Source organism: Ambystoma mexicanum, chromosome 7q, assembly GCF_040938575.1.
Source record: "Ambystoma mexicanum isolate Mex_15411 chromosome 7q, UKY_AmexF1_1, whole genome shotgun sequence".
NCBI lineage: Eukaryota > Metazoa > Chordata > Amphibia > Caudata > Ambystomatidae > Ambystoma > Ambystoma mexicanum.
Window position 1 is genome coordinate 552,180,752 of NC_090941.1, and position 19,462 is coordinate 552,200,213.

The 19,462-nt window shown below is 44.8% G+C and overlaps 1 protein-coding gene across 3 annotated transcripts in view; it reads right to left on the reverse strand.

The window, feature by feature from the left end:
- Positions 1-5,415: 5,415 nt before the first annotated feature.
- The window catches only part of DGKH (diacylglycerol kinase eta), a 1,951,678-nt gene continuing 1,937,631 nt past the window's right edge, over positions 5,416-19,462 (reverse strand). For all 3 annotated transcript variants that reach the window (XM_069640477.1, XM_069640476.1, XM_069640478.1), the window contains one exon: positions 5,416-11,853. In XM_069640477.1, the coding sequence (XP_069496578.1) occupies positions 11,801-11,853 (53 nt within the window). In that variant the 3' untranslated portion in view covers positions 5,416-11,800. The remainder of the gene's footprint in view (positions 11,854-19,462) is intronic.

The following is a 19,462-nucleotide window of genomic DNA, read 5'->3' on the forward strand; positions in this document are numbered from 1 at the left end:
AGAAGGGTATGAATAGAAAACCCAAAACTCACATTTTAGTAAGATAAATGTACGACTCGGTACTGTGAACTGCCACACGAAGAAAATCCTTGAGCATCTGATAGGAAAGATATGTGGTGGAACACATAGGAAATGACGTTTATGTAGCTCAGCCATTCTCACCCCTATCACTATAACTCTACATTTTGTCTCTGCTCACTCATTTGACTTTTTATCCGACTTTTGGTGCATCACGTTTCATTTTGATTGTATTGCCATTTACCAAAGTTTCAATAGGCAGATTTTTAAAGAAAAACACTTGGAAGGAATAAAACAGGTCAGGTATCGTTGAATGACTAACACACTTGCCCCCAGGAAATAATCAGAAGTAGAAAGCAAAACTAAGTCATACTTGAAGAACAAATGCACAAAGGGTTACAAGTGGCAACACACATGGTTGTCATGTCTTCATTTCTTGTGTAGTGAAATTGAGGATATTGTGTGAATATCTGTTCTTTTTTGGGATTGTTTTTATACAATATACTGTGAATTAAATTGGTTTCATTAGTTCACCTGGACATTCAGAATATCGCTATTAAGGTGCGGATATATATATATATATATATATATACACACACACACCATGGAGAAATTGCAAGAGCACAATTACAAATTAGATTTTAGATAAATGGGCTATTGCCTCTGGTGTGGTGTGAGCAACACAAATGCTAATATGTACATTAGAGAGTTTCAGTTCGTGTTTGTTAAAGTTGAATAGTAGAGGTAAGTGACCAACGATACAGTAAGATCGTATTTCAAACCAGGATTTTACAGGTGCAGGTGAGGGATTGGCAATTGCAAAGGATGTAATACATGATTCTGTTGTTGCTACTCGCACAGTAATGTGAACGTATGCTATGGTTGTGCAGATGCACCATAACTCGCGTACATACTAACAGCAAGTTAATATTTAAGTAGGGCTGGTACTTTTATAGAGGTGACTGCAGGCAGTTGCATATCCCATCATCAGCATCAAGATTAAAGAGAGGGGCTCCAACTAGCACTTCACCAGAAGCAGCTTACAGCCTTACACCTGTCCAGCTATTAACTCTAAATACCACTGAATATGACTGAATAGAGCACCAGCTCTGTGTCTGCTCCTATGGCTCTATAAAGTCCTACCCACCAACGTTAAATAGTGTTGTCTTCTGTATTTTAATTTGCACCTCTCCATAGCTGCAACGGTGTGGTGCAAGAAACGTAGGGGTCTTAAGTTCGCACAAGCACACCGACCAGCGATCAAAGGTTCAGGCTACTTGAAGGTGCAAAGATTCTAGATTGAATCCTAATAAGGAAATGCTACAAAGACTTACTAAGTTGTGAAACTTAAAAGAAAAATTGATCTGTCCATTCCTGAAGGCAGGGGTCTGCAACCTTTAGCTCGCCAAATGTTTTGGACTACAACTTCAATGATATCTCATGATTAAATTTGGGGCGTGGCCAACACGCATGCCGTGAAGACGTGAGCTTGAGGAGCTCCTGCCCGCGATCCTGCAACGGGTGGAATCGAGCCACAAAAACAAATTAATTTTCACCACTGATGAAGACAGCAGAAAGTGAAACCTTTTCCCTGCAACTGGATGATACTCCCATGGGGAACCGGAGCTGCTAAACCCTGATCGGGACCGAAGAAGTGGTGCCCCCCTGGTCTCGCAAGATGGCGGCGCCCATTGGGCTTACGGGAGAAGAGATCCGGACGCCGAGATTCTAGTGGGCGAGCTGGGAATCACCCACGATAGTCACTTCCCCACACGCTCTTGGGTGGGTCGCTGGCTTGCCCCCAGCCTCACGCAAACAACCGGCGGAACCCCGCCGTCCGCTGAAGACCGGAGCCGGGAGACGGCCTCAGACGGAAGAGAAGGCGGGCCCCCGAAACGAGAGCACAGGAGACCGCTCCCCCACCATCATTCCCTTTCCTATCGCACTGCCTGGGGAAGACCCCGGCCGGGAAAGAGAAGCAGCAGAGATAACGGTCCAAGGGGGAGAAGCGGAGACGCCCGACTGCGGAACGAAGCAGGCGCGGCCCGGAATACTTCTACGGAGGCCAGCCACGGCAGAGGGTGAGTCCCTAGGCAAGGCCCTTCGCCTGCGTGCAGCCACTCTACGACACATGACGGGTCCACCCCATCAAGACCCACTACTGCTTGGGGGGGAACCGCCCAGCAACAACGGACCGGGCACGGCACCATATGGGGACACGGCCCCCGAAAACCTCACGGGGGTCAGTCTGACGCACCTGAAACGAGTCTGGCCCTTGAACCGACCAGGAGTACGAGCGCACGGTCGGGAGGCCCTGCTACACCTGCCCGAACCAGGAACATTATATGAACATATACCTTAAACGGGGCCCCGGGTGCCAATACATCCACACGAGATAAGGGGGTGTGGCCCGGAACTTACACACAGACCTACCGCGGTGGATGGAGAGCCCCTGAGCATAGCCCTTCGCTACTACTCTGAGAATATACTCTGGGGCTACAAAACCTGATCAGCCCACTCTATCACGGCTCGGAGGGCGAACTGCCCAGCAACAGCGAACCTGGCACTGCACCATATGGGGACGCGGCCCTGAGAACCTCACAAAGACCCCCCCGACCACTGCAAACAGGGGGCTGCCTGAACTGTCAGAGAGGAATGCAAACCGACTAAGGCAGTACCCCGTTCACCCAGCGGCATACACAGCACAAGGACCACTGAGTTACCACCTGCTGTGGGGAGAAAAAAATAAAAAAAATTTAAAAAGTGAGACAAGGACAGACATGTCCCCACCCAAATCAAAGACAAGACCAACCGCGACCATGGACTCCTACACGACGGTCAAGCCTAAGCAGTTGCCGCAGCAGGAGCCCATGGCCGATGCAACGCCACCGCAACGGGAAGCAGAACCTGACAACACATCGGTCCTTCAAGCTATCGCAGCGTTACACACTTCTATTGAGACCAAGATAGGAGAAACGAGGGAGGATATACAGCTTATGCGCCAGGATGCCCGCAATCTGACCGAGAGAGTCAACGCGAACAAAGCTACCCTGCAAGACAACGTTGCAGACACCACAATGGCTGCCACCACAGCACTGAACACGCTGATGGACAGATTGGACTTGGCCAACACATGGAGAGAACTCCATCCCCATACTCGGAATTATTCGTACTTCTCATCCCCACACGGCCTCCACACGAGACTTGACTATATTTTTGTAGGCAGGGAACACCTATCCCAGATGGAAACAGCAGAGTACCTGGGCAGAACAATCTCAGACCACTCCCCGTTGTTAGTAAATTGGAACCACACTGGGCCCAAACCCCCTATTCCCATGTGGCGAATGCTAACAGAGGAACTGAAAGACCAAACATTTAGAGAGGAGCTGCACGACAAGATTGACGACTACATTGAACTAAACAAGGGCAGTGTAGACTATGTGAGCACGGTATGGGAGGCCCTAAAGGTGGTGATTAGAGGAGAGATCATGGCAAAAGCAGGTGGCATTAGAAGAGCGCTGCGTGATGAACTAACACAGGGTGAAGCAGAGATTGAAAGACTCAGCACTGACCCCACAGACCCACAGCGACACGAAGACAGGTTCAGGTCACTCAGCGAGGAATGCTTGAACGCTTGGAGCAGACTTGCCAAGTTCGATTTTGTCACCAGGACAAATAGGGCCCACACGGAGGCAGATAGACCTGGTAGGCTCCTGGCTTGGCTCTGCAGGAAGGAACACCCCAGACACACCATCACCCTGATACAAGATGAGCAGGGTAACACGCACCAGACCCAACAGAATATTAATGACACCTTCAAGAACTACTACAAACACTTATACGCTCACGAGATATACCTGGAGACCAGATAGTGGATACCTTGGAAGAGATAGGGCTGCCCAGGCTCTCTTCGGCGCAGGCCGAGCCCCTAGAAGCTGACATCACACCTAAAGACATTGCTGAAGCGATTAAGACACAAGCCACCTCTAACACCCCCGGGAGTGACGGGTTACCCTTAGAATTCTACAAAGCTTATGGCTCCTCCCTGATGCCACTCTTACATGAGATCTTTCAGGAAATATTTGAACGAGGCACCTTACCAGACACCATGAGGGAGACCCTAGTGATCCCAGTCCTTAAACCAAACAAGCCGGCGGAACACTGCGACTCATATCGTCCGCTAGCCATGCTCAATTATGACATTAAATTGCTAACCACGATCCTAGCTCAGAGACTGTCCAGGCTGATAGGGGACATTGTGCACCCAGATCAAAGCGGGTGTGTCCCAACCCGGAACACGTCCATGAACTTGCGCAGACTACAACATATCATTAATCAAACAGATACGGCCACAGAATCCTATGCCCTACTATCGCTCGATGCCATCAAGACATTTGATTCCATATTCTGGGAATGGCTATTAGCAGTCCTAAAGGAGTTTGGATTCGGTCCACGGTTTATTAGATGGATCCGAATACTCTACACTGACCCGAGAGCGTGGGTAAAAACTGGGAGACATGTCTCAGAAGTCTGGGAGATATGCAGGGGTACACGGCAAGGCTGCCTGCTCTCCCCCATGCTCTATATACTGGGATTAGAGCCCATAGCTATTTATTTCCGGAAGCAGTTTTTTGATGCTGGAATATGGCTGGGAAAGTTAGACCACATCATCTCGCTCTATGCGGATGATGTACTCTTCTACGTCAAAGATCCGCACCTTAACGTCCCAACCATGCTGGACGTCCTTGATAATTTCTCCAAAGTCTCTGGCATACAATTCGACACGGCAAAGTCCTGCTTATTTCCGCTAGCAGGCCTAAAAGATAGTGACCCGCCAGAGCTCCCACAACTGGGGATAAGGTGGGAAACCACTAAATTCCGCTACTTAGGCATCCAGATCACACACACTCCCCAACTGATGCACAAGCACAATACAAGTGCAGTAATACCCGCACTGCGCAAATCGATGTCCTTCTGGGCAAAACTCCCACTGGCAGCAATGGGGAGAATATCGATAACCAAAATGTTTGTCCTCCCTAGGCTTCTGTACAAGTTCCAAAATGTACAGTACTACATTAAGAACCTGTTCTTCCGCTTACTGGAATCAATCAATCGAGATTTTGTATGGGGGCAGGGCAGACATAGAATAGCGCACTCCACACTAGTCCTACAGCATACTCAAGGAGGAATCCAACTCCCGCACTTTGAAAAATATTATCTATCCGCCTAACTCAGCTTTCTGTCCAAATGGCTAGCGGACGAGACCACATCTGAGACCTCCCTGCTGCAGTCTCCCCACTGAAATTGAAAGAACTACTTTGGGCGCCACGTTACATACAGGCAAACACAACCTACTTAGCTACCCTGGGGAAACGAATCTGGCAAAGAACAATAGCATTAAGACAACAGCATCTTTAATGGAAAAAAATTTAGACCGGCCTGATTAATAGCAGTATGAGAATTAAAATCTGTGGCGGAATACATTATTTTGGTCCATTTTTCAAGCATTTTAGATCATGTGTTACTGGGTGGCAAACACACTGGTATGCAGAGTCACTATTACATTATCTTTGGAGTAGAATTCACTTTTTTAAAACATATTTTTTTGAAGAACTGCCTTTTCTATCAATTAGCTTCAAGCATGATGGAAACATGTCTAGGCTATCTTGCAGTTGGTTTGTTTTGCCTGCTCTACAAATCATATCCACATCCAAACATAAGACATTGTCATGAGAGGAATGAAAGAGAAGAGGCATGGGAATTCAACTGCCATTCCTTTCGATACTTCAAGAAATCAAGGGATCTCCTAACTAAAATATACCAGGATAGGAATTTAATTTAGCACTGGTCCACTATTGCTGCGTTTTAATGATGCTTGGTAATTTACGAGAAAAAAAAATATTTTGCTAAACATTTTCTTATGTGCCCTATCATACACAAGGCTTAACCAATATACGTATGTCGCATTATTGCGCAATCTGAATGACAGAAGGCCTAGTAAGATCGTTATTTTGTCCTCCCTTGTTTCTTTCCCCCTCCTTGTCTTGTCGAGCCTAGAAACACTTCTGTACAGGCGCGTTATAAATGCCACATCATATCATACACTGAATTAGGACTGGGGAAAATGGTAGAATGCTTGATGCCGAGACTCATCATCCAGACCCGGATGATGTGAAGGGAAAGGAATTTGTTTAAATGCATCTCAAAAACCTTTTTTGTACATTACAAAAAAGAACAAACCTAAAAAAGCTTGACTAATCTCGCCCCCACGTATAGAAGAGCGGAGAGGCATTACTAAACAGGTGTAAAGGCTGCAAGTTCATTTGGACTAATGTGATGCATAAAAGATAGGTCTGGCATATGCAGGCTTCATCACATCATATACGTCATACTTTCTCTTTATATTTTGGTTTACACCCTCAGCCTCACGCCTAGTTTACGAACACATTCTAATGTTTTCATGCAACTATGAGATTTCAGGCTAGCACACAACATTCTGATCTAACAAAAGCACCTTAATGTTGGTCAGGGCCTTGTCTATTGCAGTTGTCATTTACTGTACAAAGGAATATTAACTGATATTACTCCCGGCACCTTGTTGTAGCTTTCTTTACTATATTCACCAGATCTAGAATTGGGACGGATTTCCCCTAGATTGGAATCCAAGAAAAATAATCAACTCCAGTAATTCCAAATCCAGGGAACCCCACGCCCATGCTTGAGCAGTCATAGGACACTGCTTCCAAAGTGATCAGTTCTTCCCAGCACTTGGGACGTTGCAATCTCAAAAGAGCTCTGCTCCAGCTTGCCTTTTAGTTTGATTTTAACTTAAGCACATTAAAGAGCAATCAAACGGTAGATGGCTGGAGACCCAAAAGTTAGTGGATAATTCGGAGTAGCTGTTCGCTTTCAAAAGGTGTGAATGGTGGTGGATTAAAAATGAGAGAAATTCATAAAGCTGCATTCAGTGTGACATAATGACTACTATCAGATGTATTTTTCTATCACTGTATTTCTTACCAGGCTCAATAGTTTAGGTTCACATTAATCTGCATGATGCTAATTGTTGAGGATGCATGGGGAAAAATCAGCTGGTTTTACTTTTTTTGCCCAACTATATTGTCAGGTTTTCTTTATTATGTAACCGTAGGGTTATTTCAGTCCTATGTTTTTAAACCTTTTACAGGCTTATCACTTGCCTGCCAGATGACTCCACCTCTTGCCCCACCCCACTCTCCACCAAACCTCCTCCGACCCCAAAGTAGAATCCGAGAGTAATATAGTTTTCAATTTTTAGTACTGCCGTTTACCGGTTCTGCTGGCACATTTGACACAATCCATAATTTTTGTCAGCAAGTGTGAGTGTGTGTGAGAGAGCGAGTGTGCCTTTGCGTTTGGGAAGGATGGTTAATTCACAGCATCTGGATAGCCAACGGTTGCATATCCCTGCACTATGATGAAGATATTGTGTTGACCATCTTGTGCCCGATTATTTGTCACCTCTGCACTCTCCTTTGATCGCCTGTACTCCCATTCCATTGCATTGCCAGAGCTCACCCCCAACCACTATTGTACTGTAGGCCCCAACATGATTTCTGTTCCGTGGCACTGCAAGTGCAAATACAACTAGAGGTTATCCTGCAGCAAGGCTGTTGCAAGCTGCTCTGATGCCACAGACATCCATTTGAATAAGTACGTATGTGTTTCTCTACCCAATAAAGCTAAAAAAGGTATATATATTTTTGAACAGTTCAGAAGAGGAAATGCACAGGAGCATACATCTAGGTCAGACACAATGCTTATCATAATGCAGGGGTCTGCAACCTTTGACAAACCAGATGTTTTGGACTACAACTTTTATTAGCTCTAACCATACGCTACGAATTGTGAATACTTTCTTTATAGGTGCGAGCTAAGTGGAGGCCCCTGTGCGCATATCGTAAAATTAAAACCTCTGTTGAGGGTTCCCTATATTACGATATTAACCCAAGTTAGGGCGATCCCTGTATTTGGCATCCGTTGGAGAGTACCGACAAACACTGTTGAGGGATATTAATCCCGATGTAAAGGATTTGGTGGTGACTCCTGGGAAAGTGAAGATTGATCTGTTTAATGGAGATTGGTGCAACACGATTGAGCGATTCCATGATCATCCATTCCTACAGCACCTGTCGAATGAACATAAAAAAGAGGGATGGTGGCTCCTTATTTCCTAATGTTCCCCAATCGTTTTTTTTCTGTTTTACTGCATACTCGATGGAATTTGTTACCAACTAAAGAGGTGTAAAGGGGAATGATTAATCGTTCTGAGGCTTGTTGTATCTTCTACAAGGATGGGAAAACAATAGAAACAATTAGGCACCTATTAATGGAATGTCTGGTCCTCTGAGCGGATAGACTGGCCTATTTTAAGAAACTCCTGCTATCAATAAATTGGACAGCGACAATTTGTGGAAGTCATGTTAAAGGGCTAACTCAAAAATAGTGGGGCTTGCCGTGTCTGGGGTTTCAAGTTCCTTAAAGCTAGAAGAGAACAGGGTATATACTACAAATACACTTCATGTTAAGCTTGTTATTAGAGATTTCAATTTCTTTTAACTTCTAGAAACGTTATCCAATAGCATGGGATTGAATATAATTGTGTTAGTTAAATGTGATGATTTGAATTATGTAAATGATTATTATGTAAATTGTCTATGTTAATGTCCTTTTTTGATATTGATATTTTATTTCTATCGCGCTCGTACACAAGTGTTTAAACTTTTCTTGTAAATGTGTTGATTTGTAAAGGCTTGTTTTTTAAACCATAAACAATAAAAAAAAGAATTGCTCTAACCATCAAGGGTCACGGAACATGGGAGTCATAATCCAAAACTTAGCGAGTCACAGGTTGCAGACCTCAGTTATAATGGATAGAGGGCTTCATGGAATCCACTGAATAGCTTACGGACTGTGTCAAGAATAGCATCTACAAAGACATATTGTAGATTTCTTTTTTTACAGGGAAAGAGAAATAGTTTGCATAAAGTGTGTTCTGTTTCTACGGGCAAGATCTTAACATCATTAAAACCTACATGCATACAAATATCTGCCTCAAATTCATACTTTCATTTGTTTCAGGTTTGTCCTGGAATGAAGTGTGGATGTGCCTGAAAAAATCAATGGGGGAAGAACCACTACGCCACTTGAGCAGCATGTTGCTACGTAATGACCAAAAATATACTTGCAACAGTGAAGTAGACAGTCTTTGGAGAAGTAGAATTCCTTGTAAAGAGGCAGTGGGCTTATAGCTGCGTGAAATGGATGAGGAAACAATTCTGAGTACCGAAAGTCCAAATTTCTCTTTTTTTTTCATTTGTTCACCTATATGGGGGGACACCCCCCACAACCCCCCCTTACACCTATACATTTTCTATGAACTTTACCCCCCCACATATACGTATGTGAACAAATGGGGGGGGGGGTCGGACGTTTGGTGCAGTAATTTCGTCCTATTCCGTGGGTTTGAGTGGTCTGCCAGTAACTCAGGTGTGAGTGGCACAAGACTGGAATATGAAATCGCTTAACAGCCATTAATAGAAATATGTTCACACCCATATTTGCCATTTGAATTCATGAAGTTCTGTGTGAAGAAAAACAGTCATTTGACACACAAAGTCATGCCAGTGTGCCGAGAACCCCTTTCCAGAAGTACTGAACTTGAAGGCAAGTCCCGGGAGGCAAGTATCACAAAACGCTGGCCTTAAACTGCCACAAAAGAGCTGTAAACATGTGTACAAAGTGCTGTAAAGTGCACAGATTGTTTCTTAAACTACGGGACTCTGCTCTTTCACATATTTTATGATTACATGACTCGCAATCCATTGGACAGTAGTCCCTCTCCTCATTTTCCCTTCTTCAGGGCAATTAAAACATAAACGAAAGGGACAATATGTACAAAATAAACCGTGCCATTATTTTCCGTCTATACAAGTGCTACATCTCTATGGCATGGTGCTTATCTTGAGTACATACCTGGACTGTCTCGGTCACATACAACATAAGTGTATCTTACTGTAAATCCCTGATATCTTAATTTGGCATTAATTATAACTTGCAAACCAAAATGTTGCATTTCTCCAACTCTGGGAAACTACTGTATGTTCCACCAAAATAACCTGCTCTTGATATGTTTCATTACCATCATAATTGGGCATCCAGACATCACCACCATACATTCGCAACATATACTATTATGTAAAGTCTATAAATCATAAATATGGGAGTCTGATACAGCTCTACTGGAAACACCTTCTATAGATTTAGTTCCAGCTTTAAATGACAAACATGTAGATCAACTGCATGTTTGCTCATACGCTACACTCGGGCAAAGTGGACACTCCATTAGGTTAAGCATGACAAGTTACCCCACAAAATCACACCAACGTTTAAAAATATTCATACCATGTCAGGGCATCATTGAAATGATATATTGCACATGAAATTATTTCGGCCATTTAACGCAATGGAACTGACCATTGAAGAGGAAGTGATCTATAGTGGATCACGGGCTAACCATAAACCTTTGTGTATTTTCTGTTAGTTTGAGGGGAGGGTTTGGGGAGGAGGGATCTTGAGCGGCTATTCAAGTGAGGGGAATGATGGAAATTGCAGAACATTAACGATGGCAGAGCATCACACAATACAATAAGCTAGGGGAACATGACCATGTCTAATTTGGAATAGCTATTTAAGATAATTGATCGTATATATATATTAAAACATACAACTTCATACGATGCAGGAAACCTTGCTCCCCCAATCTGCACATCCGAGTTAAGCGGAACACATTTTGTGAGGTAACCAACGGGTCTAAAAACATTAGAGGCACGCTGCCTAAAATATAAATTCCAACTACATGAGCTATTTAACGATATTGACTAGGTGTAATAAATAGATCTCGGTTACACAATGCAAATCATGTTCTCATTATGGCACATATGCGACATGTTCACACCCACAAGTCCTTTGCCACACGACGAGTTCATGCCAAGTAAAATACGACAGAATAAAAAAAGTGCCCCAAAACAACAAAGACACTTCAGTAGTAATAAATTAAAATCTTATTAAAACTGATATAAAAGTTGTTCAAGTGTGTGATTTTTTTTTTTTATGTGTCATGCAACAGGACAACAAACGAGGCAGACACACCATGCATTACCATTTGCATTCAAAGGGTATACAAAGAGTTTTGTTGCGTTAAACCACACTCCTTGGCCAAAACCTGATATGATCCTTAGGTTCCTTAGGCGTCGTCAATCCCACATGTAAAACCACATGACTGACCGCGTTCCATCTGTTCTTTTTGAGTAACAGCCTCTTAGGAACATTGGGACTCTAGCACAATGATATGTTGCACTGAAGCCATACTGGCATGTGTGCCTTGTTTACATGGAATCAATGTTTACTAACTACAGTTGGATTCCTTTCATTCGACAAAAACCTCGCTATCAAACGGTGCATATTTGAACTGGTCAAAGTAGCACAGTAAGAAAATGGCTTTACAGAGTAGACTCTTTTTGGCACAAAACCTTTCGAAATCTAGATCCAAGCTTCCCAGTCCGTGGCAGTGTAGACACATCATCCAGAAAGCTGTACTGCAGGACTTCCTCTTCCACGCTGTAAACTATACGAGCAGCACTGTGCTATTGACAGCTTTGCATAACTGGCACAGCCTCCTTCCTTCCAGGGATAGTACCAGAGTGATTAAACCTCCGACAAGGAAACATTCTTGCCAAGTTCCTTAATTCCCTGAAGAATTCGCTTCATATGTCCCACTTTCGTGATCCCCAAGTCCTTCAAGAAAGAAAAGAGAAACGATTACTTTATAGGCTGCGTGTGACATTACTTTCAACATAATGTCAATTAATTGAGAAGTTCTGCAAATCAATTCTCCAAAACATCTAATGCCATTGGCTCCATACAATCTTTTAGAGGTCTAGTTTTAACAAACCATATTGCATGTTCATAAAATGCCATCTAAAGTATTATACCATTATCCTTCCTATTTCAATATGTACACCAGCACATGATTTCCATTAAGATAAAAAAAATGAGTAACGAGATGGGTTGTGGAATTATGAGGGCATGGACCGCCTTCATCACTATGATGAAGATACACCCATACTAAAGCAATGACATGGATGCATGCAGAGCTGGATCCACAAGACATCAACATGACATGACATGATTGTCAAAGAGATGAAACCTGTTAAGAGGCAACCTTGCCCTAGGAAGGTGAACACAAGGTCTCTGCCCACTAATATCAGCAACTTGTCAGAAAGCATTCTCCACTCCTTTACCACGGCTATCCTAAAAACCACCAAGAAAATGTGCATTAGAAAAACAATGTCTGGTCCAAGGACAGCCCAAGATCCAACAAACAAAAGAAAACATGACTTACTGACAATTTTCTTTCCACGGATTCTTCTCCCACAGATTCATCTAGATAGGTATCCTCCAGTACCGGCTGCTCTTATAAAATTTGTACAGGGTGCATAGTGTGGCTTAACACCATACCTCCAGTTCTCGCGTGCTTCCACTGCGGCAATCCTCAACTCCAGACAGGATGTCGACAGCCCTATTTATAGCATGAACTATGGCCACCATACCCAAGTTCCCCACTTTTTCCCACCTGTGCACAGCAGCCAAGGGAATCGCTTCCCAAGTGTAAGGAAGGCATGGTATCGCAAGTATGACACTGACACACTGGATACAATTTGTAAAACCTTTATTGATAATGTTGGGATCAGAGAAACTCCTAATTTGCCCTATAACTAAGATGGGAGTAGTCTCGACCACCAAAGAATAAACACAACACTCCTAGTTGCATCAGTAAAATCAAAATGGCCTATGCTAACAAAACCTAATGCCTGCCCCATTTCTTATACAAAAGAGTGTAAAAGGAGAAATGTATGCAAAAGGAAAAATGGAAAAATCAGTGCTCAAAAGAATAAAGGTAGTTGAACCAGCTCTCCTCCTCATATTACACATCAGGATGACACACACACTGGCTCGGTTTCTTACACTCTTAGCAGTTCCACACCGCGGATTGAGGCCCGCCTGGCCTTCCACAATGTTTTTTGCTTGACTTTCCAAAACTGTATTTCCAACGTTCACAAAGGTCCCCCTCTGCCGGGATCAGACCTTACAGCACATAGTTCACGAAGGTCCCCCTTTGCCGGGCTCAGACCTCTCAAGTCACAGTTCAGCACAAACTTGCAAGTGGCTCCCTTCCCCAAGTTTACTGCACTTCGGGGGTCCCTCAAGCGAGCTCAGACCCCTGTCGAAGACTTTTGAATGTGTGTGGTGTTTTTACCAGACCACCGCAGGACCACTTCGAGTTCACAGTACTTTCATTAATTTGCTTTATAACTTTAAACAATGTACCTTTCACTGAGACTTTCGATTTAGGCTACTTCCTTTTGCTGGACCACTCCGTTACTTAGTCTAGCTGATCTCACAGCTGCTTTTTACTTTGAAGTTCATTCACAGGTCTGCCTTTCGTCGCGTCTCATCTGCATGCGTTCAGCCTTCGCTTGTGATATAATGTTGCTACTTCATTCACTTTAACACACACCGGTCTCTAGGTCGCTTGCCAACTCACCGGCTGTGTGTGCTTCTTTCTTGTTTTGCTATTTTCAATTCATGAGTCAAGGTTAGGACCACAGGCTTGGCCTCGCCTCCCCAACTCTGCCGTTCACCCGGGAGGGTCACTAGTGTGCTTGGAACAGAATGCAATCTTCACCTATGGGATCGGGCCTTCTTCACTTGTCTTTTGCGGTCTGTGGGAGGCAACAACCTCCCGTAGGGAACCCTTGGGGTTTTCGGCCCGGTGTTCTCGTCCCTTGGTCTGTTACTCTGCTCCAGTAGGTGTGCCCCCGTCCTGGAAGTTATGTTCGTGCTTGTGTTCCGCCTTGCTCAGAGTGTGTCTTTAGGTGTTGCTGTTTATTTGTGTGAGGAGAGCTACCTGGTATCAGGTGTACGCACTTAGCGTAAAGTGTCTGACTTTGCCTGACCTGACTAGCGGCACATGTGCAGTACGATGTGAGAGAGTTAGTCTGGTTACCCTCTTTCTCTGCTCAGTGTTTGTGTAAAAAGGGAAGGGATGTGTGGGTGTGTGTGTGTGGGGGAGGAGTGAGTTGGAACTTCAGGATATCCCACAGCATAGGATGGGGTAGATGAACCAAAAAGGGGACAATACTGTGTCTCACCATCAGCTGTCTCAACCCCACTCCCCGAAAACCCCTCACCCAGGTGATCCTCCCGCACTGGTCCACCCCAGGTTCTGGGTTCAAAGGTGCTGGCCGTGCCCTGGCCACGTGAGAGAGAGATCCCAAGGGACTACTCTGGTTTCTCACACCATGACAAAAACATGCAAGAAATATTTTTTTATGCCACATGTTGAGGTTAGGCAACATAAGGTTGACAACGCACAACTTTGCAAATAACTCTTGTACCACTCACAAAAATCTCACAGAATCTCTCAGAGCTGGTAAGGAAGGAATGGCAACGAGAAACTTGTGGGAGAAGAATCCATAGCAAGAACATAACCGGTAAGTCATTTTTCTTTTAATATATTGAGTTGATCCACAGATTCCTCATGTAACCTAAAAACAATAATGCCCTGCCAAAATGGGCATCCCTTCCCCTGGACAGATCTAGACTGTAAGGCTTCAAAAAATGATGTAACGAAGCACATGTGAGGGCTTGACTGATATTTTTCACTATTCACTAGCACCCCCTCCTATGCAAGGCTGAAGACGCAGCTACTTCCCTAGTAGAATGTGCTTGGAGAGCTAGTGGGACATCCTTTCCTGCACTTTCATAGCATTCTGCTATGCAAAGCATAATCCAGTTGAAAATTGTTTGTTTCATCAATGTTCAACCCATTCTCCAGTGTTAAAATGCAATGAACAATTGGTGGTCCCTTTGAAGGGGACTGTCCTGGCCAAATAGAAGCTTAGCACCCTTTTCAGGTCTAGCCTATGGAGTCTCTCCTCCTCCTTGGAGGGATGAGGGGGTGGCAAAAACATAGGCTTGAAATATTCAGAGAAAAATAAATTGCAGACCTGAGATGAAAAAAGAGCAACCCCTGAAGTGTATATTATGAAGATAACAACTGTTAATTCCTGTGGCAAAGGCACATCTTAATTCATGCAGTTGCCAATAACCGAGACAAATTAAGCTTTGGTGAAGGGTCTGCCTTAGAACAGTTCTGGGAACCAAGGTAATCAGACACAACCTTAGGAACTAACTTGGGTCTAACTTTCAACCAAACCTTCTCTTTAAAAATAAAATGCAGGGATGGGGGCATGACCAATCAGGGAAAGAACACTTCCTTTGCAAGCTCTGCGAGGACTGTGGCTCATGGGCCTCTGTGACAAATCCAGGGAATTCATCCCCTCTCCCCAAGGGGGAGCCGTCCCCTTTGTGAGTATGGAGGTAAGCCTGCTTGGCTTAACCCCCCACTAGGGGACATGGCAAGTGAGATCTCATTGGGGGTGACCCGCACATAGAGGATAGGAGATCCCTACGAAGGGAGATACACTGTCTTCCCTATTCCCAAGATGCCAATATCTTTGTTGGTTACATGGGAGTTTTTATAACTTGCCACTTACTGTAAAAATGGCTGGTGTGTTTTTTGACCCTTTGTTTGAACGGTACTTTCTGGGAATGAGAGAACCTAGGAAAGTTCCACCCCTCATCCCTGAGCCGAGGGGCGGCTATAGAGCCCATGCTGATGCATCTGACTCTCCCTTGCTGATGCACCTGACTGCTCCGCGCACTGGTCACCCTCTGAACTCGGGTCCAGGCTCCTGCACGTCCAGTTCCCTTGCACTGCCTCCGGGCTCCCCAGAACTTTAGGGTCTGTATCTGCAACCCTGCAGTCCCTTCTCTCTGTACTCATGAGCCACCAGCAGGCTGCACGTGTGAGTTAACTGCACTTCCCCCTTCACCTCTCCCCTGGCACTTCTCTCCTTCCCTCTTCCCCGCCCTTGCATGATCTGAATGACACAAGGCCCAGTAAGATCATTAGTTTTCCTTACTTTGTTTCCCCCTCCTTGTCTTATCGTGCCTAGAAACACTTGTGTACGAAATGTTATAAATGCCACATCATATCACATCAGGATTAAAACAGAGAGAAGGAGACACCCACAGAGCGTACGTCCGGTGTGGTGGAGCCCACTGTGGCTGAGCCCGCAGAACGCAGTCAGCTATGCCAGCCCAGGAACAAGCCAAGAGGAGCAGCACAGGCCACCTGACAACCGGTGCACTGAACAGCCGGCACTGGTGACCCATAGGAAGACAGTGGGAAAAGGGAGCATAGGATAATAGGATGAGTTTGAAGTGGTAAAATCCAGATCGAAGACAAGACAAAACTATCATATACATTTGTTGAAATGTTGGCAAACAGATTCCAAAGCTCTGTAACACTGGCAACACTTTTTAAAATCTATTTTTATTAGTTTGAAACAATATGAACCAAACTTACAACATTATCGATGCATTGTTCATGATTCGCGCATATAATTCCCTGCCCTCCCCACCTACCCCTCCCTCCCAAGACCACTGTTTGTCCCTCAGGTTCGTTCTGTACCAAACTCTGAGCTTGGGCTGCCTACTTCGTCTGAGGTAGCGTCTTCCTCTCTGGGATGGAGTAATGGCACCGTGAGCTCCACCCATTGATATAAGTCTCCACTGGTGTCAAGCCTCTGTTCTTGCAATGCATTTTCCCATGCTCCTGTTTCAGCTGCCACCCACCTCAGGAGGTCCCCCCACCGCAGTGCCATACTTGGGCTCTTCGTGCTTTTCCATCCCATAGCCATGTCTCTTCACTGTTATGTGTATCAAATCCTTCAGCTTGTTTAGAGGTTTGATTTTCCTGCTTCTTTTGTATCTGCCAAAGATGAATGCTGCTGGTGTCTGCCGTTAGGGAGAATTCTCATTCAATGGCTAATTTCCCTTACCTAGTGAGTCCCCCAGCAGCTTTGCTGGATCTCTGGAGTTTATTTTTCCACTTGGTTAGAGTGAACCCCTTTCTTTCCACTCTTACTTGTGTTTTGCCATGTATATTTGATCTGTTTTTGTGATTGTGGACTCTGGAGTACACCACTTCAGTGCAGTGACACAGGGTTGTCTTTTAGACTTCCCACAGACTCCATTTCTGAGGCTAACTACTGTCCCCCAGAAAAGGGTAAAGTTACCATGAACTTTACTTAGTCATTTAACCACAGATCCAGTACGACCCATTTTACATGGAGTACTGGAAAGGGTTAATTTTTAGCCTTTGTTATCTGTACCTCCGAGAGCATTGTTTCACTCTTTTAACATTTAGACTTGGCTGGTGGCAGTGGTATCTACCCTAACTTTTCTACCGCAATTATACTATATGAATGTGGTATTGTTTTAGGATATTATATTAGCCTCGAACTTAAACCCGCTTGACCAAATGCTTTTTCTTTTGGCTCCGGTTGGGTTTAGTCACCATTTCTTTTTGTTAAAGTCCTTCTTGTGTTTTACTTTGCGCGGCAAACCAGGTTTGCCTCCTTTGTTCACTGTCTTTTGGCGGGCGTCTGCCCAGAAGCCCTCCTCTAGGCACCTGGGTGTATAGGTGGGCTGAATGTGAGGGAAGAGTGTAGTCACCCCCTGCACAGGGTATCCTAGGAAACACAAGTCGCACTTTGCCATGATTGGCTGAGGTGGTTGTCTGGGCCGGACAACCCCCCTGCTGCGTGATTGACAGCCAGGCTGTGTGAATGGGGGATTTTCGCATAACAGGCAGGTCTCTTGGTCTGGAAGTCAGTCTCGCCACTGGAACTACAAGGAACCGAAGAGAAGCAGAGAAGTCAACTGCTGCAACTATCCCGTCCCGGTGAAGCCCTGCTGCAGTCCTGAGCTATCTACCCTTCGACGACCAGAGAAGATCCAGTCCGGAGTCTTCTTCCCTTGAGCTTGGTGGGGATAACCAGCTCATCTTCTACAGCCAGAGGATCCTCTTCGTGGTCGAAATCGCTGCACACTGCTGTAGTGGTCCGGATAGCCATCTGAAGAGCCTCTCCTGTTTTTAAGGAGCACACCTTTTATTCACCGTCGCTGCTGCCGGCTTCAGCCCTGTGTGGTGCAGACCCCTCCAGATGTCCTCCTTCGGATCGACACTCCAGGAACCGAGGGTCTACAGGAAACTACCAGGAACAACTGCCGTGGCACTAGCTTCTCCCTTGAATAAGGTACTATGTTCTGCTCCAGGAATTTGGGTGAATCCCTTTTCTTCGTCTCCAAGGCTTGCCCTTGTCTTCCCTCCTCCTTATAACTTTTGCTTCCTCTGCTGACAATATCCAAGTACTCTTGACTCCGCCGAATCGTGAACTATCTGACTGTGTGATCCTCGACAACAGGAACGCGGTTCCACTTGACACTGGCTCCGGCCTATTGACTTTTGAATTTCTGTCTAAGAGTGTTCTCTGATTTTGTCTGCCTTGACAAAAGTATTGCCTATGATTTTTGCCCCCAACTCTCTCAGGGTATCTCAGGTGCTAAGTGTGTTTTTGCCCCGGTAACATTTCTTGCCGCAGATACGCGTAGTAAGACCGAACTGTCATTACTGTCAAAAAGTGATCGCAAGTGTATTCCCGATAACGTCTTCTGTTTCATAACACCGGTCTGCTAAAACACAGGGTACTTACCTTGAAGTATACCGTACAAAGTGAATTGGTTAGTCGTAGTATATTTTACATGTGGTTTTCAAATTAATAGAAGTGTTGTGTTTATAACAACTGGTTTAAAAATAAATGTACTTATATTTTTTACCTGAAACCTTAAGTCAGTGTTTGCTTGAGTCACAGTAATTGTGGTCCCTTTTTGTAATCTCTGCTACTGCTCATATACTCTTGAGATAAGCCTGGCTGCTCCGCTACTGCTACCACTTTAACATAGTAGTACAGGCTTGTACCAAAGGTAAAACTTGTATTGCCCCCTGTAGTCTTAATTGTGTGTAGTGGTCCCTAAGGGCACTGCGCAGGATTCTGCCTAACATCTGCACATCTATATCGATGCCTGCCTCTGCTACTTTTGCAGCTACCTGTGTCCAGAAAACGTGTACTGTTCGGCATCCCCAGAACATGTGCGTCATTCCTGCCCTGGATTAGTTACATTTGGGGCATTCTTGGGCTCCCGCCCCTCTGAACCTTGAGATGACTTATGGTGTGAGATACGCTTTTGTAGATGATGTAGAACTGTATGAGTTGCAATCGGGCGTTCCTGGAGAGCTTTTTGTGGTAGTGAGTTATATTCCCCCATTCTCTATCTTCGAATTCCAGGCCCAGTTCGTTTTCCCATTTCGCTTTACATTTGAGTTCTTGCTTGGTCGTGCTGTCCATTAGCGCTTCGTAAAGCCGTGAGGTTT